The sequence below is a fragment of the Aulonocara sp. 'chitande type north' Nkhata Bay genome, linkage group LG7 (assembly GCF_057382095.1).
Source record: "Aulonocara sp. 'chitande type north' Nkhata Bay isolate Kocher_YH1m ecotype deep benthic linkage group LG7, A_spYH_male_GT1.1, whole genome shotgun sequence".
Lineage (NCBI taxonomy): Eukaryota > Metazoa > Chordata > Actinopteri > Cichliformes > Cichlidae > Aulonocara > Aulonocara sp. 'chitande type north' Nkhata Bay.
The window spans coordinates 4,410,415-4,434,757 of NC_141350.1; the positions used below are offsets into that span (position 1 = coordinate 4,410,415).

The following is a 24,343-nucleotide window of genomic DNA, read 5'->3' on the forward strand; positions in this document are numbered from 1 at the left end:
CTTCTGTTGCAAATGTGCCACTGGTTTGATTTTAATTACAATCTGACAGACTTTAATTATCATTGTGTATTTTACAGTAAATAAAACAATCATAAACTCTAACCTCACAGTTATGTGTACATAAGTAAGTAAGTATATGTTTAGTGCTTCATGTCTTTAAGATTAATCTGTCATCTTGCCCTAAAATGTAAGAAGATGGTAATAATTAACATATGAGTGAAAGTAAGAGTAAAGAAAGAAAAAATTTTTTACTATAATATTCCATTTCTTGGCAATGTTCGGGCTTACCAAGAAATCATGTTTACATGAACATAGCTAATATTTCGAGGTGTAATGCTCTGAAAAGAAGCTCTAATATTTTCACCTGGCTTTGTTTAAAAAAAACACACACACACATTTGCTTGCTCAGCATTGTTTGTCTGCAGTAATTCATCACGCAGGCTTTGAGCTATTGATGGAGCCAGCATCCTATAGCAGGCCCTTGTCAATGATTCACTCACTAAGCCCATCTGTCAGGCGCCCTCTGCTTCTCCCCCTCTTCGTCTCAAACACCACTGCTGTTCAGCTCGACCCTCCTCTTCCTCGGTGATGGATGGACAAAGTCCTCGATGGCCGCAAATGGCCGCATTCAACGCAAGAGCACCTCACTGATTCGTTTGTTGTGTAATCCTGCCTTAAAAATCCAGTTAGTTCTTGTCTCAAAGTCACCTGTGGCACAGACCAGAAACCATTTACAAGGCTGAAAGAGAAAGGCTTTGTGGGAAGGTGACTTCTGGAGGTGATTGGTAACTATTTGAGTATTCGCAGCTTAGCTGAGGAGAGTGATCAATAAATCAGCTGCTCTCAGAATCCATCACAATTGTGCCACTAAATGCTCTTAATGCAGTCAGTGATAAACTATGGCCAGAGCACTTCTGGAAGGATCCGGTGCATCCTTGCAGAGCACATTGCTCGAGCACTGAATCACATGGTGAGGGGATGAAGTAACTCTCTGGGACTGAAAAGAAACCTGAGGATCCTGATGTGAGCACAGATCAGTGGTGTGGGGCAGAGCTCAGGTGTGGCAAAGAGTGCCATCTGTGGGCTGATCATGAGAACTGCATAATGAGATGGGATAAAATCAAACTGAAATCTCGACTTTCCTTTTTTTTAAATCACTCTAAGTTCATTCTTAATACTTAGGACAGGAGCTGGAAAATGTTAACACAGCAGCTGTTTATTGGCTTTCTGGGAAATTTCAACTATATCACAAATAATTTAAATAAACACTTAATTGTCACATGTTTCTGATTGTTTGGTCAACAACTGACTAGCCTGATACAGGTCAGGTCAGAGGTGTAGGGCCCTAACAGTGCTCCTCTTATTCCTCCTTGCACAAAGGAGCAGATACTGGTCCTGCTGCTGGGTGGATGTTCATCTACCACCCTGACCATCATGCACTGGCCCATTTCTTGGTATCAAACTGCCCAGACTGTGCTGGGAGACATTCTCGTCACGGCATGAATGAATGCGCCATCCCAGGGGAGCTATTCAACCTGTGCAAGTTGATTGGGCCCTTTGTGCCAACTCATGCTATCAGTAGTGACAAGGACACTTGCAAAAATCAAAACTAAGAAAAAGTCAGGAGGGATAAGGAGAAAGTAATGGTCTGTGGTCCAAACTCGCATAACTGTTGACTTTTTGAGGGTTGCCTTCCTGTTGCCTCTCATATGTTGTCCGATTAATTTGCACCTAAGCAGATAAAATAGGTTCAAGCAGTTTATCCTTAACAACTAGACCAACTCGATTAAACGTTTAACTGACTTTTAGTTATACTGTGACGATCAACTGTTTCCAAAATGTTTACTTAACTTTTTTCAGAGCAGTGTACAGGATATACTCCAAAACTAACTGCAACACATGCACACTAACATCGAATATAATACTGGGTTAGTGCAACATACATTTAGTTTTTTAATTTTATTTAATTTAAAATCTCGGTATGGTAGAAAGTTGAGAAGAAAATCCAAAGCAGAGAGTTGAAACAGAGCTCAGTTTAGTTTCAGTCTATTTTCAGAGTGTTTAGCTCTATTTAAAAAAACAAAAACAAAAGGAAACTATGATACAGAGGAATACATATTACAGTGGAACAGAGCCATTCAACCGCCCCAGTCTCATTAAACACTGAAGCACCGTGAGCAGCTTTGGTGTTGACAAACAGACAAAAACTAAAATTAAAACCTTTGCTGCATATTTTTTTATGTATTTCAAATTTGTGTGCTACATTTTTTAACACCTGCCTTTACATTTCTGTTTAATTTTAGTTACCTATGCTACATTTGGACTATTCTCCCAGCTGTTTTAATGGGGAAGATTAAAGATCTTTAAATATTTTCTTGCAGAGATTCCCTTAGTACCTCTATCTATCAGTTAGTCTATCGCCAACACACAACTACACAAATTCTTTCAAATACAGTGTTGAAACTGATTCATCGACCATATCTCAGGTTAAGTACAAACTAATTGATCTCTAATTCTTCTCGCTCACTCCACTTATTTGTTAACGATATTGTTGCAGTGTGCAGTGATTAATTGAGGCCATACATGGTGCATTTACAGTAAGAACCATGTCAGCAAACCTCTGGCAAAAGCAGGTTTCCTTTCCATCCATTTTAAAACAAAAGACTGTGAGGTGAAGCATAGTTGCTGCATCTCCAGCTGTGCAGAGATCACCGCAGCTTTCACTCACCCTCTGAGAGCCTGGGCCCTCAGCAGTGACCCCCCTCACATCAAACTTGACTGCTCATGTCCTGTCTGCATGCCGAGTTGTCGTGTAGGCTGTGTCGCTCTGTCACAAGACATGTCCCACATTTGCAGCCGCCACCGTTGGCCAGCAGGAGGAGAGCGTCTGTCAGGAGAGCTGACACGCATGCCACTTTACTGGGCGACTGACAGAGGGCCACGCCACACTGTCACTTCTTCCAGATCTATTGCCTGAGGATAAACACGGACACACACACACACATACAAAGAGACTCACGCATGTTAATAACACAAGAGTAAACAGAGTTGGAATCTCAGAGAGTGACTGACTGACAGGCTGACTGGGTGACCGACCAGGGCTGAGGAAGCTGGAGCACTGTGTCACCCCTCATTCTTACAATCTCCAGCTGTCACATCAAACACTCTGCTCCTGTGTTGCTCCTCCTACTTACTCAACTCCACCACCTTCTCCCGTCCCCTACCTTACGTACTGATATCTCATCAGAAATATGTACTGCAGCGCTAAAACTCACAGTCCCAGCATGTTAGTCTTCATGTGTACTTTTTAAAACATCATTTATAGTACATGGCTGTATCTTATATGGTTCCTCCTCCTATTCATTCTGTTGGATCTGTGGGGCGTTGTGTTTTTAATAGTTCTTACAGACTTATGAAAGGGTTGATTTTACTTTCCAGTATGAGTCCCATTACTTTAATATTACTCCATAACACATGTAAGTGTTCTGAGACCAATTGATGCAGTTTTATTAGATCCTTTTTATTTATTTTTGCTTGATCTAAGGAACAGCTGCTCAGCACTTCAATTTAGTGTTAAAAGACATGCTGAATGTGTTTTGACACTGTCTTGTTAAAAAAAGGAAGTGAGACCCTCCCTAGCAAGCTGTCACCCCGATGGCAGCATATCTTCATATAGTACTTCATATATTAGCTATTTATCATTCAGTCATTATTATTGGGGTCTTCACAGGTGTGCAAGTTCCCCATACTATGCAGACTAATGTGCACTTTACCATCACGGATGCTGGCTTTTAAACTCTGCGTTCATGTCAACACTTTCCACTTCACAATTGAAGACAGTGAGCATATTTCTGTATGCATTTTTGGAGGGGTTGTATTGTTTTAATTTGCATCTGTGGTGACAAACTTTGTTCACTTGCAGCAGTTTTCAGATATGTGCCTGAATTCATCCAGGCTTCCACTTTAGGTGTCATGGTGGTGCAGTATGTAGCATCTCTCAGCAAGAAGGTCCTGGGTTTGAATCCACTGGATGAGTTCCTTCTGTGTGGAATTTGCATGTTCTCTCTGGGTATTCTGGCTTCTTCCCACTGTCCAAAGACATGCATGTTCGATTAATTATTGATTCTAAATTGGCTGTAAGCGTGAATGTTTTCTCTCTCTCTCTGTTTTAGCCTTGTGACAGACTGGCTACCTGTCCAGGGTGTACCCTTCCTCTCACCCCATGATATGCTGGGAAAGAAACCCCCAGTGACTTTCAGGTCCACAGGGATATTTTAAATGTTTTTATGTGATCCTTTATGCAGGTAGACGAGATCCTTTTCAAAGAACCCCACAAAACATTTTAGTTAAAAAAAAAATTTTACTCAAAAAAAGGGGGAAAAACACTCAATGCCCTCCCCCAACCAAAAATAAATAAATATTCAAATCAAATACATAAATGTAAGCAACAATTGTTGAATTTAGCCCCTCCATTGGTTATACAGCAGCGAGCCTCTATGATGCATCAATGCTTGTACTGGTAATTTCTGCATCGTAAATGCCTTATGTATACACTTTGTGTTCATTTTGTCCGGCAGCCTCGCCTCTGTCAGTGCGCCCCAGGGTGGCTGTGGCTACAATGTAGCTTACCATCACCAGTGTGTGAATGTGTGTGTGAATGGGTGGATGACTGCATGTGTAAAGCGCTTTGGGGTCCTTAGGGACTAGAAAAGCGCTATACAAATACAGGCCATTTACCATTTCACTTTGTCTGTAATGCTTCTTTGTTATTAGTAAAGAAATTATTTCAATGAAGCTTTTGTTTCTTTTTCTTTTAGTGTGTGTGTGTGTGTCGTATTTTTACTTACAGTAAATCTGGATACACTGTCTGAAATTTGATATAGGAACGTATGACTCTAATAGATTTTGTGGTACTTAAGCCCCTCATTGCTGGCTCTCCACTCATTTGCTGTGGTTTTCATTTGTAAAAGCCCCTCAGGCGCTGTTGTAGTTGCACCATGGGATTGCTGTGGTACAGTATATGGAACAACAGTGTCCACTAATGGCTGAAAGCTAAATTACGTCCATTGAAATAATTAATGGAAAGATAATGTTGTTGTTTTTTGGTAAAGTAAATAAATAAAATAAAAATAAAAAAGTAGTTTTGGGAGCAAGGCAAAATTTTTAAAAACCTCATTTTCAGTCTCAAACAAAACCTACAGGGATGTCGCATCTGTTCAACAGTGGGCACCAACACTGAGGTGTTTGGAGACTCCGAGTCTTGGAAGTTAATTTGTGATGATAAAAAATGCTGAAAGAGGGTCAGAAGCCAAGTTCTATTCAGCTTTTTTTAAATCCAAAATTATCTGGTAATGATATTTAACTGTCTAAGTGGGTATACTTACTTAAATACTGAAGGAGTGAAACTGAAATGTTTACATTTACACTTATCGTGCACACAATACTTGACCGACTTTTAATAAGTGGAATATTATCAGGGCTAAACTGTGAATCATGATTCCAGAATAGAAATACCCATTCCTCGGAAATCAACCTGCGTGCTCTGCAGAAATGAACTGAATCAGAAACAACAGCTCATACTGAAAATAATGAGATGTTGTTTATGGGAAAAGTGGTGCCAGTAGCCTGCCAATAGATGGCAGTGTGCATTCATGCAATGCATTTATCTTAGACAGGAGTGAACAAAAGTAGAGCAAGTGCAATTTAGTAATAATAATATTAACACAGAGAAAAACATGTAGCATTACACGTATGTAACATGCAACAATGATCTTTAAGTTTAGGCAGAGATATCTGGTATTTCGTGTGTCTGGTTCGCTGGTTTCAGACTGACTACAAAACAAGTAAAGCTTTTTAGAGACTTACGGGGAGTCAAACCCGCCCTCTGAACCTCTCATATCTCTTTGCACGATGCATTATGTAGGTGTGCCGACAGACAGGAACATCAGGCCCAAGCAGCAGCTCTGTGCGCTTCCCCAGCGGCTTGCTCCAGTGTCACAGTTGTTTAACTCCAGTAATGCAGGCCAATTAAGTATGATGTAGGGCTGCCTGCTGGGACCCCCGCACTTTGAGTTCTGGCGACTCCCAGAAGCTCAGGTCAGGAGGCTATAGGCTCTGGACATGAATGATTAATCCTGAAATTGACTTTGTTTTTCTCATCAGAGGCCCCAGTTGCTGGTAATAGTTAGCTGAATAAGACAAGAACAGCTGTTCCAGCCTCATCATCTAAATAAAACCTGGAATACTGTTACTTCAGTGATGATGAAAGTTAGCTTCAACTTCAAAAGCTGAAAACTTGAGCATCACTAATTATGAACTCGTATTTGAATGAGAGCAACTTTGAAATATTATCAAAGATATTCATTTATTGAAAAGGAAATAGATAATACAAATGAAACAAAATCGTTTTTTTCACATAATTAATTTCATGAGTCATTGACAGCAAAGAAAAGTTATCTCACAGGAAACTCATTTGGAGTCTTGCTTTCAGACGTTACTCTTATGAGTTTTATGACATGAGTAGTGTTGACACAGAGTGCTTCCAAAAAGTGCTTTCTGCAGAGTAAATACTGTACAGTGCAATGCCAAGTAAACAATACATCACATCTGATCATTCATTGGTAAACATGGTTCATATCAAAGAACATAAATGTTCAAAGTTTCATCAATACAGTACATTTATAGCAGACTTCACAGAGACCAAACCTCCCAGTCTCAAAGTATATCACATTTAATTATCTCCCTTTGGATTTCAACCAACGACTTTTGATTCCCGTTGCTTTTTTTTGCAACTTTCAGTTCTGTTTCTGTGAGTGCAACCTCATCCGCTTTTCTCGCAGTTCGGCTGCCCCCTGCTCTCCTTCAGTTTGTCTCTCTGGCCCTCCGGAGTCTTGGAGTCTCTTCTTAAATCACTAACCACAGCTCGGAGGTTTTTGAACCTGTCCAGCCGAGTGCTCTGGGCTGCCTGAAGTCTGACTTCTGAACCCTGAGTTGCACTTAGGGAGCTGAGAGAGCGCACACCAGCGAGGCCGCGCTCCTTTCCTGCAGGACGCCGTGGTGTGGTCATAGTGCCGAGATCCTCAGGGTGATCCATGTCCCTGATGACCTCACACAGGTAGCGGGCCAAGTCCTGGCTGGAGAAGGACAGGGTTTTCTGGGAGCGGCGGAAGGTCAGAGGGGACGGCAAGGTTTCTGTCTCTGAAGGAGGAATTGCCAGACGTAGAGCAATCGCGGCACTGCCATTTCCATTAGACGTGCCATTTTTGTTGGTGTCCTGGGTGGGCTTAGTCTGCGGGTAAGAGATGATGCTTTGAGGATAACTATATCGGAGTGACTGTGCTGGGCTTGGCTGGAGGGAGCGCTGTAGCTCCACCATGTTAAAGGCATTCTGAGAGACCAACACAGAGAGAAGAAGGGAATGAAAAGAAAGAAGAGAAGAACAGATACGGTTTTCCTCTTGTGTAATCTTTTTTGGGAGTTTAAGAGATGATGAAAAACAACACTGGCACACCACATTAATCTGAGCTGTGCAGCTCAGCTAATGCCTCTGCTAGCTAATTAACCCATTCCTAAGACTGAGACAAAGATCCAGCATGTAAGAAGAGATGTTGGCAACAACATGACCATTGATCAGCCAAGTAATTAATTATCTAATTGCAGAAAGAGGAAACTGCTACTACAAGCACTATTAAAACTGAGGCGTTAACAGCTATTGGTATCTACGTTCTTAATTTCTGCTAATTGACTCATAATTCTATACTCCAGGCAATTTGCGGTTCCAAGAAATAGTTTGTGAATTGAGACTAACAAGATTTCTTGACTATGACTCACACGATATAGCTGAATCTTTATCTAGGTCACGATTATACAAAATAATAAACCACAACACCAAAAAAAACCAACAGAAAAAACCCCACAATCTGAGGATGAAACACAAATTTTGTGCTCCTCATTTCAAACAGATAAATTAGTCAAAGCGCAGGCTTGAAAAAAAAAAAGTGAACCTCTGTTCTAATTTCTTCAAATATTCTTTCAAATTTTTGCTGTCAGGTTCTCCAATTAAGAAAATATCACTCAAAAAAATGGGACTGACATGTACAGGTGTTTGCTACAAGAAAAACACTGAATAAGTGCTGCTGCTGGAAGCACACTACAAAGAAAATTACAGCTCTCCAAAAAGACACTGCACCATCTCTCAAGTCTAGAGCTGCACCTGTGCACATAAATGCTCCACAACATTTTTACCATAGTTTTTAAGATAAAAAAATTATAAAAAAAAAAAGCACTGGACACCAACACTGAAACTACGTCCCAGCTGTGAAGTACAGAGGAGGGAACATCCTGTTTGGAAGTGTTATTCCATCGAGCGCCTGAACGGTGAATTAAAAATGATACCAAGATTTCTTTTAAATAGAATGTCAGGGCAGCGGCACACTACCCGAAGCTTAAGTGATGATGGGGGATGATCCAAAGCACACACACAAAATCTAAAACCTAATTATTTAGAAAACAAGAAAAATCAGGTTTTGGAAAGACTTGATCTTGGACATCACAAAATCACACATAACATGGTTGTTGCTGTTAAAGGAGAATAAATACTTCCCTAAATTCAACTGCTTTATCTTGCAAATGTAGATTTTTATCTCAAAACACCAACAAATATTCTCCATCCAGTGTTGATGTTTTATTTCTGTTCATATATACTTTAAAATAATATATCTTAATGGTATCAACATAACCCTGGAAATAAGAACTTAAATAAGTACTCTATGTAAGTTTGGTTGTTATTTACTCTCTGTGTCAGAATGCATTTACGTTTACCTGATCTTGCTCTCCTCCACCTTCCTCGTCGTAGTTGAGCACATTCTCTCGGATGTCCTCCCACTCGCCGTGATGCGCAGACACATGGTACACACCCTCCTTTAGGCCCTTGTGTCTCCTCCAGCAGGAGTAGAGAAACAGGCCCAGCATCAACACTGAGGGGTGCCAGAGAGCAGGTTAACGCAGCAGGGAGCACTGTCACATAATTAGCATGAACTCCTGAGCTGAAAAAGCACGGCTTTGGCTGCATATGTAAATCGAAAAAGTTAGGAGGTTCTAGGAAATACTTGACTGCAGTCAGGATATAATTTAATTACAAATAAATAAGTAACGCAGACTCATAATACATGACTGTAAATACATTTTGCATCACACTGACTTGTCCCGTAAGGCCTGTTAGCTGCACTGACTACAGTTAGGACATACTAATAAAACATACGTGCAAACGGAGGCACCACCTTTCTACCTATATTCCCTTTGATGTTGCCTCTCTGTTTCCTGTCTTATCAAAGACCGCAGTTCCTCAGAAACCTATTAACTGAATTTGTACTCCTCCCAGCTTAAACTCAAAGCCTCAGTGGCTCGGAAGAACTCTGAGAGGAATGCAGCGGGAGCCGAAAAAGAATGGTCCTAAAGCATACACATCAATCACAGCTATTGTGTGCTGAATTATACAACATGCTGGACTGACCTTTAAAGTCCATTAATCTCAACCAATATTTTTCTCCCATCTGCCATCCTTCTCTTTCTCTTTTTTCCTTTCTCGCTATCTGTTTTTACTAGTTCGCAACTTGACTCCCCCTTTTTATCTGTGTACGTTTTTTTGGTCTCTATATATTGGCGCTTGCCTCTGTCTTTCCTTTTCCATTCCTCACTCATTAAGTCTCTCAGTGTTCCTGTTTTTCAGTCCCTCTCTGGCCTCTGCCTGGCCTTGGCTTTTATCTCTCACATGAGATGGGATCCATTTCAACTAGAATAGTTTATATGGTGTGAGTCAAGTATCAGTTTAATTGGAAATCTTCTGAGAAATGCGGGGTAATCACATTAGTCTGGATTTTTCAAGTAATTGCTTCGAAAGAGAATAATGCGGCAACGACTCATCGGGGGTCACGCTAAAAGGTACTCACAAACAAAGACAAAAACAAGTCCCGCGAGCTAGTCTCCACCAACTTCTTATTTCTTCTGCTACACTTTTCTGCTTCTGTTCTGCACTCATGTTAGATAGAAAAATAGAGTCTGCAAGCATCCCCCTCCCTCGATCCTCAGCTGACCCTCCTCAGTATGGGGTAGAGGGGAGAACGGTATTGATCAGCTGACCTGGCTCCTTCACTGTTACGCCAGAGTACCCTTGCAGAAAACATCAGAATTTTGATAAGGCCCGGCACCAACCAGACGGCAGCTTGAGCCCCTCGCCTCGAGAATTACCTGCTCTGAGGTGCTGCCTGCAGGCCCGCGCTCAACCCTTAAAAAATCACCTGAATTGATATGAAAAGAATCTCTGGAGGGGAGGAGTTCGATACGCAGCGCAGTGGAGCTTAAGAACACTCCCTCCATCACACAAACACACACACAACTGCTAACAGGTAAACACTGACCACACCGCCCACCCACACACACCGAGGCTGCCTTCCCCCCTACACCTGCAGCCACTACTGCCTCAAGTTATATGGGTGTGTGCAGCTAAACTCCAGTGAGATCAATATCACTCAGGGTGGAGAACAACCATCGCACTCATTCATCAATCCATAACACCACTGCTGCCTCTTTGCCCTCTAACCATTACTATGACCAGGGTATTATGATGTTAGCCTCGATCGGACCGTGCATTATGAATGAGTATGGAGTAAACGACAACAGAGCCTGATCAAAACACTTAACCCTTTCGCTGTAGCTCCAGTCTGAGGTTAATGAGGGAAAAATGAGCTCCGAGACAGATGAAACATCAGCGGAAGACGAGGGAGAAAAGAAAAGTGACGACCGAGCAGAAGGAAATGAGACAGGTGAGAGATGAGAAGGAGTTGGAAAAAAATTATTTATTTATAAAAGTTTCAGGGGATGAAAAGGACAGGCACTTTACAAGATCGTTTGGCAGCCAGAGCCCATATGGGTAGCTAATTTCTGCTATTCATCAAGAAACAGAACGTCAGATCTGATGCTGGATTAATGAGGATTGGTCAGACATTGGCTCATCTGGCTCTGTCAATAACACACACTGAACTCAAATTCTGTAAGCTTGTGATGGCTTATGTAAAACTTAATAATGAATGATCATTTTAACTTTTAATGCATGTTGAGGCAGAGTAGGAGTCCCCCTTTAATTTAGCACCCAGCTAGTGGTCTCACTTAGTGCAGAGAGCGTGCTGTATGCGAGTGTGTTATTGTGGTGATGGGGATCATCATTAAACAACTACATACAGTACAAACAGCTGTTCTCTGACTCAAAAAGTGGATTAATTTTGCTTCCACGTTCAGCCAAGACGGCCGATTTCTCTTTTTTCTTCATTATGTTTTAGTGAAGGATTTATTTTAGTTTATAGTGTGTGGTTTTTTAAGGTGCGAAAATGTAATTACGCTCACCAAAGAGTGCTACTCTAATCTGAATTGCATTAAGGAACAGTTTGTAATTCTTGGTGAGGTGAAAAGTTTGAGCCTTGAATATAAATGCCTCCGCTGCAACAGTGGACAAGCTATTTCAAATGGACTTCTTTTAGTTAGCATGCAAGCAACACATGAATTTTCATGATAGATGCCATCATCTTTGAATTCATTATCAAATATTGAAGACTGCTTTGTATGTTTCACTCTCGTGTGTCAGAATAACTGATGTCCCAATACTAGCCACATGCCCTGGAGGGAACACGAAGTTAGTTATAGCGGCAGGGACAGTGTATTGAATTGCCCGAGCGTTTTATAAGCCTGTATGTGACAGAAAGACTCATAAATAGCAATGTGGCGCTATAGAGAGAAGTGACTGCTGCTACATACACACACGGGCATGTGTTTAGCTTTGTGAGTAGCAGAAACAAACATAGTTCCTTAGTTAGAAACCCTTAAAGTAATGCCGTTAACTCATTCCTTTCCTAAACATTAACCATGAATTAATGCAATCGTCCTTCTTTTTTGACACAATTGGCGAGATATCAATGCATACGCATTTAAAAAGGCCCCGCTGGCAGCAGATGTGGGAAGATATTGAATCTTGATTCTATTAGATCTTAACACAGCTTATGAGACCATCAACCATGCAGCTTTATTAGACTGCTTATACAAGCGGGCCAATGCCATCAGTACTTAACTGCTTCAAGTCTAGAGCTGAAACATTAGTTGAATAATGAATTTGTTGATCAGTTTTGATGGCTGATCAAGCTGTTTCCCCGGTTCATTTTAGCCTCTCTCTCATTCGTCTTTCGACACATCGATAGATGTTATGTATTTTCAGCTTCTGCCATTTCATAGAGTAAACAATCAGTTTATGATTGACAAAGAAAACAAACACAATGTCTACCAATACTCAAATTATCTTGTGTCTTTTTCACTCTGAATGTTCTTTTGTGTTTCTTTATAGGCTTCATACTAGTCTAGTGATAGAAAGGAATTAAATTATCTGCCATTCTAAACAGACTCACACTTGTACCTTCTTCTGGAGTCAAAAGGTATAGTTTTAGTTTTCCTTTCTTGACTGTTGGCTTTCACCTTTAAAACTGATCATCACTGAAAGTTTCTGCACCTTAACAAAACGAATGCATATTTTCTGTTTTTAAAAACATTTGTTTTGACTTTCCTCAGCTAAAAAAAAAAAAAAAGTAAACCTAATACATGGCTAGGAAAGGTTTTCCATATATGTATTTATACTGCCCCAATTTAATAATGCATGTACTCAGACATCAATCACGAACATGAAAATGTCAGAATGGAGCAGCTCAGTTCTCAACAGGCACAAAGAAAAGCCAGCATCGCCCTCATCTTATGATTATTGATTTTAAGATTCTGCTCCTCACATACAAAGCAGTCAGTGGCTCTTCTCTGGTATACATTTTTAAACTTATGACCCCTCAAATGTCAGAGCGCAACCACAGATCACCAGATGAGTCTTCAAAGGGAAGGTCTTTCAATGAAGGCTCACACACTTCATCACCCAAACCTTGACAAGTCTGTCTTTCTCGTAAAATATTTTCTAAAACCTTACTTTTTAAAAAGCAGGATTTTGAGGTTACGTGATCATTTTTTCTAGTATCAGTGTAATTAAAGTATAATATTGCTCATATTTTGAATCTTTTATACGACATGCATATCTGTAGGGTTAGGGTTAGGTTACCATCCAACCTGTTGTATGACATTTTTGCCTAACTGATGTAACAAAATTGAAAAACCTATAAAATAAGAATTGCAAGGCCAAAATGCATGTATGTATGAGACTTCATGTGAAAAGTAACAATCTCTAGATTATAAAATTATGTGCAAAATGCACATATTTATTTGCCCAATATACACACTCATCCAACTCAAAGTTTTGCTTTAACGTGTAATTCTGTGACTCTAAGCCCAGTTTAAACCTTAAGCCTGAGAGTGATTCTGGAAACTTTGACAGCTTTTAACAGAATTTAAGTATGTTTTTTTTTTTTTGCCTAAATCAAACCCTTACTGTTGAATCAACCTCCTAAAGTTTTGCCTGTTGTGTGTGATTCTCATTACAGCTCCACATGCTGTATATTACAGTGAAGTGCACACTTTGGCCATATTAAGGTTGACTTGGGAAAACAGTAATGCACGGAAAAGTATGGGCAGAAATGGATAAAAAAAACCCATCAAGGGGTAAAATGAGTGGATGGTGGGATATAAAATAAGATGGAAAGATAAAAAGTAAGGCTGAGAGTGAAATTGACTCCTGAAGTCAGAGAATAACATTGGGAGAGACAGGGAATACAGGTGTGATGAGAAATATAGAAAAACACATAAAGAAACGCCCCTTTTCTCCAAGGAATCTTACAGCTTCCCCATGAATCACAAAATACGACATACAGTGTTTCTCTCCCCGCTTCTCTTCCACTGCAGATATTTGTTTCATGTTTTCACCAACCACCCATGGAGAAATCACATCCTGGCACAACTCAAGAGATCAATAACACTACAAGATATGTGTGTGAATAGATTTCACAGGACCAAACCTGGGTGAAAAACTAATAAAACAGTGGATGTTACAGATAAAACCATAACATGATGTGATAATTAAAGCGTGACAACAACAAACAGAAATAAAAGAACACAATAAATGAAAAGAAACACCTCAGACAAAAAAGCGGAACAAAAAACATACAAAAACTGAGCAGAGATGTTGAGTGTTGGGTTACCACAGGTAGAAGAGGACATAGTCGACATAGCTACCTAGAAAGGCCATGACACAGATACTGATGGCGAACATGGAGCTCAGGCTGAGGCTGTTGCTGTCTTCGTGGAACATGGCAAGCGTCACCTCGCAGTGCCGGCCCCGGTATCCCTCACTGCAGCGGCACGAGTATCGGGACGGAGAGTGAGCCACGCAGGTGCCGTGGCGACAAGGCCGGCTGGCACAGAGTGTGTAGACGCAAACTTTTCCCAAAGAGCTCTCTTTGGTTATATGGCCTGGGGGGCATCTGCACGGAGAAGACACAGCAGTGTAATGCTGAGACAAGAAACACTTGGGAAGCTGTCAGATAAAAAAAGAGCACTGCACTCCACAGAGTTATGAGACCTAAGCTGACAGTGTAAAAATAATACCCTGAAGAGTTACACCTCTTATATCAGATTCAAAGATATGCTCTTTGAAGGTTACAGTGTCGACTGTAACTGGAGAGGGGGGAAAAAAACAGTAAAAGAAATTGAGAAGCTAAGATTGGCTTTGCAGTAGTGGTTCCTCTGTATATTTGTACAAAATATCCCCTGAATATCATTCACCCCTACCCCCTGCCTCTCTCACTGGTTTGTATCCTGAGGCACTGCAGCAATCACAGAATATGGATGTCAAAGTCCCCACTGGCTGTAAGTTTCAAAATCACAGCCGGGAAATTTAGTCGTCCTGCAGAGTTTAAAGGTGCAGCCAAGGCCCTGACTGTCACTGCTGTTATACACTATTCTCTCACGTTCACACGCTATTAGACACACAGTATAACAGGCATGCTCTTAAAATAGCTGCCATCTGGTGGACACTTTGACTTCAAGTGTATACATAAAAATGGAGTTTGCACTAGTGTGGAACTCTCTGTGTTATGATTCACTGTCATGGCTTATTAAGGCACTTAACAGAGCCAAGCGAACAAGTGAGCATGTTTGTCATGGTAAGTGTCTAATGTCAAGAATGATCTGAAATTAGCACAGTGTTGGAATGTTTTTAATTGCTTCTTTTCAAAAGTCCACAAAAATCTTTGTATTATTATGTTGACGTAAATGTAATATTTTTTTCTCTGCTTCTTATCTATTGTTATTTTTCTATGTGCTTAAGTGGCATGTTCCAGTATATTGGAATATATTGATTTTTTTTTTAAATATATATCGCAGTGTACATCACTTTGCAATGATGTTTCTGAAAAGCGCTTCATAAATAAAGTTAGATCTATTCTTAACTTTTTTTATTATTTGGTAACTTTGATAAATACTCGGGCGGTTGTCACATAAAGAACAACCTACGAACAGTGCGATAAACAATAACACATCAAGTACTTATTGTGTAGGAAGCCATGTGTGACCAGGTCAGCTCATGCCGAATGAGCTCAGCAGTCGCAGATGGCTTATGTAGAAGCAGTTAGTGAAGCCGACCGAGGACAATAACAGCACTTGCTGAAACATGTAAAGCCTTTGTCCACTGTGAAAGCCGTCCTGATAACAGAGACCATTTATACAAAAACAAGCCATTCATGTGCGTTGCCACATTACTCTTCATACTTTGCATACAAGACATTACATATGTGACATCACATAAGGTATACTAACTGTGCATGGTATTTCTGCTTAACTCTGTGGCCCTTGGATGCTGTTCCTCTTGACATTTAGTTAACAAATTGAAATATTTCCTAATCCTGTCATAGATGACCTCTGGAAGTTTGCTCCTTTAAAACCTGACCACCATACCTTGTTTATAATGAATAGCAAAATGTACATTTAAACAAACTGCACTCATATAGCTCTTTTCTACTAGATCTGAGCACTCAAAGTGCTTTCTTACTATAACCCTCATATACACATTCATATGGGTCGTTACCACCAGAGATTTCAGGTGAAACTACTGTGAGACCTTGTATCATGTGACCCGTTTAGGTCACTTGACACAAGATGTGAGCAAGAGTGAAGCGGTTGAGGCACGTGGGGCGGGATCTCAAGACTTCTTTAAGTTGCTTTCTTTTTCAACTACTTGGTCGACCATAAATGACTGAGAACCTACGCGATCATGTCAAGACTACATTGTAGGTGGCTGACAGCTTTTGTAATAAGCAGTCACCTCTGTTCAATGACGGTTTTTCGCAGTGGACACAGACATCTTCTTGCAATCTGTCTTCACGGCCCAAAATGTGAACACTGGCCTCCTTGAAAGAGTGACCTTTGTACTCTGAGTGCAGATGTACAGCTGAATCTTGCGATACAAGACTCATCTGTACTTAGAGGATAATGGTTACAGATGGTTTGAAAGAGGAGTATTTCAAACCTCATGTGATTATACACATGAATAATAGTGGGTCAATGACAATGTTCTAAGGGACAATGCCCACTAGAGTTTAAAAACTAGCGACTCTCCACTAAAACTGAACAAGTCTCTTGGATGAGAGTTGAAATGTCTTAAAAAAACTTGAAGTCTAATCACCTTCTTTTCAAGCTCTTAAAACAACCATGACCTGGATGACTGAGAACCTACACAGACAAGTGCTTTTTTCTGTGCCCAGATTTTGTCTAACATTCAGACAACGAACCCCAATGGATGGCTACAGGGCAACTTAGGGTTCAGTATCTTGCACAAGGATACTTTATCATGCAGACTATGTCACAGACTGAGGAATGAGGATCCAAATGCAGACTCTAAGGCTGAACAGGTGAATATAAAACTGACCCTTATTTGAGTTTGAAACCAAAGTCCATGAGATGCAAAAAGCTAATAGAAAACAAAAGGATCTAAACAGCTCCATGAAACACAAGGCAGTATTAAAAGAAGCAAGAACAGACTGGGCTTATATACACACACACACACTGAGCACACGAAACACAGTCAGGGAACTAAACACGCCTAAACTAAATCAGGGTAATGAGACACAGCTGAAGTAATCCATGATGGTAAAACAGGTAAAGTCAAACTAAAGAGAAAGCACGAGAGACAAGACGGGAAAACTAAAAACAAGATGGGAGACATCAGATACTTTACACAGGGGAGCCAGGATAAACTGAAAAACCTATAAAAAATCTATAACCATGAACAGAACCCAGATAGCTGGCATTTTAATGAGACTATAGAATGTGGCAGCAATAACTCACATATCAATACACAAGGAATTCACAACACCATCAACTTGTAATAAAATTAGTAATGTCAGCACTGAGCTTCCAGTCCTATATAACAAACAATATTAAGACTTATACACTTAAACACAACAGTAGTTGCTTGTGCTTTAAAAATGTACGTGTGCTCTGGCTCCCTTAGTTTGTCATGAACCCTGGGGTTGTGTGCTTGAGTTTGAGGTATTGTATTTCGGACTCTTCTGTCTCCTTCTTAGTTTTAGTTCAGGTTTTTTATTCTGTAAATTTGCTGCACCTGCACTCATGGTGTCTCCAGAGGTCCACGCAGACCAAGGGAGGGGAGCAGTGGTGCTTCCTGCAGGCATCTGAAGCACAGCCGACAGAGACCCCCTGTGAAGTGACCACCTGAATCCCCTCTGAAGGCTGCTCCTCATCCAGGGAGATGGAGCGGCCATTAAACCTCAAATCCCGTAAGCAACCTAGTGTAAAAAGGAAAAAGAGAAGGAAGAAGAAAAAAATTGTTTACAAATCCAAAAGAAGCACAAAACCAGTCCTCAGGCAAAATCTTTTATAGACACACATTTACTCTGTGGCAGGGGTTTAAAGTCAAATAAACAGACACACTTGCATTAAGGCACAAAAACATCTGCAAACCAGTGCTCAGACATGCTCTCACACAGGCAAACACATGAACAGCCTCAGGCCAGGTTGTCATCATAGGCTTTTATTTATGGATATTTTCCTCTTTGCTGGCTAGTTTGCTCACAGTTGGAAGCATGAGGTTCAACACATTACTTAAATACACACCAGTGCCACTGACTCACTTCTCTTATCTGCTGGAAACCACAGCATCAACACACCAGTACCAGTAAATACCTGTTTGACCACTAAGTCATTCATAAATTATTCATTATCAGATTTTTCTCCACTCATTTATCTTATTCTTTCAAAGACAGCTGCATAGCAACCTACCCACAAAGCTCCTGTTATGTCCTGAGGGAAAAGAGTTTCCGAGCATCACCACAGCGGGGTCAATGATGATCTCCCGACTTTGTCCAGGTGACGCCGTTACCTCTCGCCGTCCTCCGCCTCTGTCAAGTCGCAGGGTGAACTCTCTCCCATATCGGTACAGCTCCAACTCATGCCAGTCTCCATCATCCAGGCGATGGTAAGGCAGTGTGATGTTATAGTCTCCATCTCCAAGGTTGTAGAAAACAGCCAGATGACCCTGAAAAACCTAAAAAGCATAGTAATGCTTAATTTAAGATTCTGATGAGGAAGCAACAAAACTCTGCTACTGGAGACTTTAAGGCTTTTGTCTAAAAAGCTGGTCATTTTTGATGTTAGTCTTTATGTTAGTGTAAACTTCAAGAGTGTGACTCAAACTGTGAAATGAGGTGACACAAATACTAACTGCATTCCTGCTGTACTGTGCTGTGTTGATGGGCAAAAACAGATTGTGAGCATAACAATATCATAAGAGTTAGGCCAGTTCCCACGATGTGGAAAAGGTTAGGTTGTGAAATTTAACTATCTGGACAAGTAGACCCTCCTTGGTGGACTAGCCAGAAAAATGTCGTGAACGTTTCAGTGGTAAAAATTAATTCAGCAATTTTGCAGCCATGACGCTTTTCAGAGATGCTGTACACATCGCTGCATGGCAGAGGCCAGAATCATCCCGAAGGGAAGGTATACAAGAAACAACAATTATCTTCAGCAGTTAAGGATGAGCGAGCAGAATGGACTCAACCAATGAGCGGCTCCCGCAACTGCAGCTTGTACATGTCCACAGCTTAATTGGAAACAGTGGGGCAAGATAATTCACATTCAGCGCAGCCAGCATTAACTATTGCTCCCTCAGCATGAGTATCTCAAATGTGCCTCACCTACTGGTCAAACACACACACATGCACAAAGTAAAGGCTGACTGTGCGCTCCCTATTGCCTCATCCTGCCCTCAAGTCCGCAACAAAAATGAGCAAAGGACTCAATCGATACTTAAAGGAGAAAAATCAGATTACACAAACTTTCTGCAGAGCCCCCAGAGATCTACGCAATCACCACTTAGCACAAAATCTTCAAGCAAATGTCTAATGCCTGAACCTTCACATTTCAAATCCCATTCAATAATAAAAATGTCAGAGTTTTAAAGTTTTACTGTTTCGGAGGGGTGTGATGATCTTTGACAGTATTGCGGTTCATGTTTGTTACTGCCCCCCCAAAAAAGCTTCTTTGCAGAGTGCGTTAGATAAATGTTTTCTTTAAAGAGCCTCCATACTCCTTGGAGAGGTACATGCTGTTTATACCCAGCTAGCCCCTCGTAACCTTTGTGTGAAAGTGTGGTTATTTATTCAGTGTGCACTCTATTCCATATCTACCCTTAAGAAAAAAGGGCAGAGAGGCAGCCCTTTAAATTAGAGTTTGTTGTCAGAAAACACACCAGGATGGTGCTCAAGTGTTTCTAAGAGCTTTGAGACAACTGGGCTGAAAATGTTTCAGTGTGCCGCTGCAGACAGACATCAGATACTTTATACAGCTCACCAATTCAGCTCCAGAGAGGGTTTCACACAGAGGCTTCACAGCCCACATACAGTAAAGGCTACAGCATTTTCCTTTTCCTGTCACCGCTGCACGGCGGCAAGGGAAGAGGACAACACTGTTTCTCGTCGTGTAGTGTAAAGACCCAAAGAACAAGATTTGATTCTTTAAACAATGCTGTCGGACAAATAACAAGCATGTTTTCAACGACAGACCAGTGGTGTGGAAACCATAAAAACGGTGACAGGTTCACTGCAAACAGGTGACCTGTGAGTTCACCAAAAGTGGCAGCCCTAACAGAGATGTTTACTTCCAGGTGCTGTTCACAGTTGGCCTGTCAGTGAGTGAGACAGAAGGCTTTGACAACAAACACTGGCTTCATATCCACTCAGGCAAGAGAGGCATGCTATGGAGGTTTGGCAAAGAGAAGCAGACTTGACTCGGTGTGAGCACCTTTCCACCCTCGCCGTGGCACAGCAGCAGCATGTATGCAGTCATCACTTTGAGCTGCCCACTTTAACTAAGCTGTGTTGAAACCCTAAAGCTCAGAGCGAGGGATCTGACCTCTGCCTATTACAGTACACATCGTTGTTCTCTTGCCACCCTAAATTGTGCTTCAAATATTAACCAAAGGCAGAAATAAGCCTGAACAGAAGAGGCATCATTTTTTAAAATAGCAATCTCTCAATAGGAGCATTCTGCCGACTTACTGAAAGGCCTTTTTGAGAACATACATATGTCAATCACCAGCCCCCTCTGTATCCACCCCTATGTCTCAAACCCTGGTATTAATCACTCTTAGTTTGACAAGCATTTTCAGCAATCATTGTCTGGGTCCTAATCATCATTTTAAAGCTCATAAACAAGACAATCATGGCTGTCAAGGTTGAGGGGAGTGACCGGTCATGACTCACCTCTAAATGCAGGTATTCGTTCTGCTCCTGGGAAAGCAGGCTGAGGATAACGCCCGTGGCTGCACGTGTTCGCACCCCAACCTCGACACTAGTCTGTCGCGCCGGTAGGGACCAAAGAAGGTGGAACTGAATGTGGCTCCGGCCGTCAAAGGAGAACTCTCGAGCCACTTGTCAATCAAAAACACACAAAGCTTGTTCAATTAATTCAACCGTCATAAGGGAAATACACGAGGTTATCACAGCAAGAGCATGCTGCTCTGCAAAAACACTTTATGTAAGGCAAGGTTATCTTCCCACAGCAGCAACTTTCCAAATTGGTTTGTACACTTTGCAAAGTTTTAGATGTAAAACTGACTGGAAACGTCACAGTCCACCGAAACGTATCCGGCATGCGTACCTTGATCGCACTGTGGCCCTGTAAAGCCTTTTTCACACAGGCAGCTTAAAGAGCCCCAGTCCCCATGACAGTGACCCCTCTTGCCACAAGAGGAAAGCTGCTCCAGGCTGGCGCAGTGGTCATCAATGAGAGTGCAGCCTGGCAATGTGTTGGAGGATTCAGCAGGGGAACCAAGGTCATATAGCTGAATGTAAGAATAAGAGGAGAAAAATGTGAAGATAGTGAAAATACAGCAACGTTGGAGGTATCTGTCCTTGTAGTTCTAGTGGATGGGATGAAAAGAAACATGACTGCAAAGAACTTTGTGTTATTACCGTAAATGAATGAAGGATACTATAGCTTTACATTTGATTTTTTAATTGTTTAATAATATCTTAAATCTTGGCTTTCTTAAAAGTGTTAGTTTTTACACTAATGGTTAACAAGAGCTACAAATATTATCAGAGGCACTATGCAACACATAAATGCTGTAGAACTGTTGCTAAAGCACAGAAAATCCTGAATCATGTCACACTGATCAATAAAAGATGTACTTGACACCTGGATTTAGGTGGCAGGCACGGTGTCTTATTTCTGCAGACAAAAGCGTTGGCTGCATTAAAATGAAGGCGCTGCACTTTCAGCAGCAAATGAAAGGGTGTAAATTCTTTCAGTATAAAAGTGGTTACAGTAACGGGTTAGTGTTGTCATTACTGTAGTAGCAGCTGTTATCTGTACTGATTCCATGTACTTCTGGTAACAATTTAAAAGTGCTTCCAATACAGTATTAAATACGGCACAGCATGGGGAAGCATGGTGGCACTGTGGTTAGCACTACTGCCTTACAACAAGAAGGTCCCAAGTTCAATTCCACCATCAGGTGTGTACTTTGCATGTTCTCCCTGTGTTTGTGTAGGTTCACTCCAGTTGCTCTAGCCTCCAAAGAAATAGCAGCTAGTGGCGATAGGTTACTCTAAAATCGCCCGTAGTAATAAATGTTACTTTGCACATTATTACTTTATAGTTTGCAAACTATTCGTTTACTAATTAAGCAATGCAGCATGTGTGTAAGGCAAATACATTTAGATGAACTATCATCTAATACATGATAAAGCATTACCGAGTATAATACTGATAACATTCTGCATCATTACTGGTACATTTACATTTTAAAGACAGAGACACCAGAAGAAAAAGGGATAAGTAACCAACATCAACATTCATAAGGTTTCCCCGCACTACCTTGAGGTCACATTTACATTCTTATTGAAGTGGAGACCTCCATCACCTACACGGCCTGTCATCCGAACAGGTAAACAATAAGAGGTACAGTACAGTAGTCAATTCACCCATCTACCCAACCAGCTTTATAAAAAGGCTTCATGGTAATGCATATGTGGTAATCTTGACCTGCTCCAGACTTTACCTTGCTGTCCACACGCAGGTTCCTTATACATCCAGTATAGTGTTTGTGCTGTAGCTGGGGATATTCATATGACATGTTCTCATTGATCCCTCCGAGCTGCAGAACATGACTTCCATTGAAATACCTGAAACGCATGCAGAACAAAAACTGAAGAAATCGAGCAGAAGAAAAGGAACCAGGCACAGTATGTTCTCGAGGCTACAATTAAAAACACAGCTCTCAATATAACGAAGGACACAGCAGTCAAACCAATGCATACAAAGCACATTGGCCTTTCATAGTAGAGATTCACAGATGATTCTGAATCTTTCTGAGGCTTTCATCACCTTTACATCTTTAGACAGCAAATTGTTCCTTTTCTATTATTTTTAAAATATGCATGATGGGTCAATTACATTTGCCTGAAACAACCAACTAATATGCTAACTAATATTCTATAATACTGGTGGTATTTTCAAAACGAGATGTACAAAGTGATCATTTTAGCTTGTTAACCTGGTATCTGACCTGCAAATGTCGTAACTATTAATGTTCCCTATACAAGTCACAACACACACAGTTAAATGCTTCTTAAAGGTTCACAAAATTTAGAGGTTATTACCAGCAATAGCAGCAGTATAGCTCTGATGTGCATTGTTAACTTCAGAAGCTCACAGCTTAATTACACAACATAATAATGAGCACAGTGGCAAGCCAAGGCCGCGATAGGGGGGAGGGGACAAATGTATAGCTGTGACAAAGCGAGCGCCACTATTAACAGAAACATAGTGAAAGATTAGTTTGGCATTTTAAGGATTATATCTGAGGCTTTTATCAACAGCTCCCCTCCTCCAGAGAGGCCTGCTTGGTACACAGAGAAATTGAACGCTCTGAACTCAGACTAGTCTGAGTCACTATCTGATCTCATTTACAAATAATGCTCGTGCATAAACACAATTTCTGATATTATTTATGCAGCATGAAGACTAAAGGTTTTGCATGACTGCAGCATCACATACCAGACATAAACGTATTGTTTTAATGTTTTATTTATTTTGCAGAAATAGAGAAAAAACAGACTGTAAATGAAGTTTTTAAATTGTTGCATAAATGCAATTAGTCTGATTTCCAAGTGATGTGTGTCCAATGGGCACAGACCAAAATGCCTCAGGATACAATCTGATAGACATAAAACTAATCAGAGCAATGAAACATGATGGAAAAATGTAAACAGACTGCAGCATGCAGAAATGCCAGTCGTGAGAGCAATTACTGCCAGCTTGGACAAAGCCAGTTGGAATTCTGCTTGAATGTGACGGGAGCTAGACTCATTCTTCCTGAGTAAATGAAACATGAGCTGCCCGATTTGTCATTTTTCCTGCTAAGATATTGAATCTGAAACATTTAACTGAGTATGAATAGAAAATAAATCAGCAGCAATTTTGATTTTGATAGCAATGGTTTAAATTATTTATTTATTATTTTTATTATTAGTCAAAGCAAAGGATGTATTACAAATGGCACTTTCATAGTAAACTAAGAATCCAACATTAAAATGCTATGAGTTTGCCGGCAAGCAAAGATCAGCCTTTATCTACTAAAGCTGGTCTCTGGTTTCCAATAAGACATTTCCAAGCAGTGTTGACATGATGTACAAACATCCTTATCATTTCAGTCACCTCCCAAACAATGTCAATAGAAGCTTGGTTTTGGTGGAGACATCTTCCTGTTAAAAGGTAGTTTTTCCTCCCTACTGTCACCGAGTACTGGCTCATAGGACAATGTCTCATTGCTTTTTTTAAATAAGGTCCTTAACTT

At 40.8% G+C, this 24,343-nt stretch overlaps 1 protein-coding gene across 1 annotated transcript in view; it reads right to left on the bottom strand.

Annotated features, from left to right (window-relative positions):
• Positions 1–6,356: 6,356 nt before the first annotated feature.
• Positions 6,357–24,343, bottom strand: part of LOC147324340 (neural-cadherin-like) — a 115,759-nt gene continuing 97,772 nt past the window's right edge. Inside the window, exons 26-33 of the mRNA XM_086298075.1 lie at positions 22,547–22,670; positions 21,142–21,325; positions 20,745–20,911; positions 18,265–18,529; positions 17,588–17,771; positions 14,203–14,450; positions 8,821–8,975; positions 6,357–7,387 (exon numbers count right to left, since the gene is read on the bottom strand). Of these exons, the coding sequence (XP_086154201.1) occupies positions 6,821–7,387; positions 8,821–8,975; positions 14,203–14,450; positions 17,588–17,771; positions 18,265–18,529; positions 20,745–20,911; positions 21,142–21,325; positions 22,547–22,670 (1,894 nt within the window). The 3' untranslated portion in view covers positions 6,357–6,820. The remainder of the gene's footprint in view (positions 7,388–8,820; positions 8,976–14,202; positions 14,451–17,587; positions 17,772–18,264; positions 18,530–20,744; positions 20,912–21,141; positions 21,326–22,546; positions 22,671–24,343) is intronic.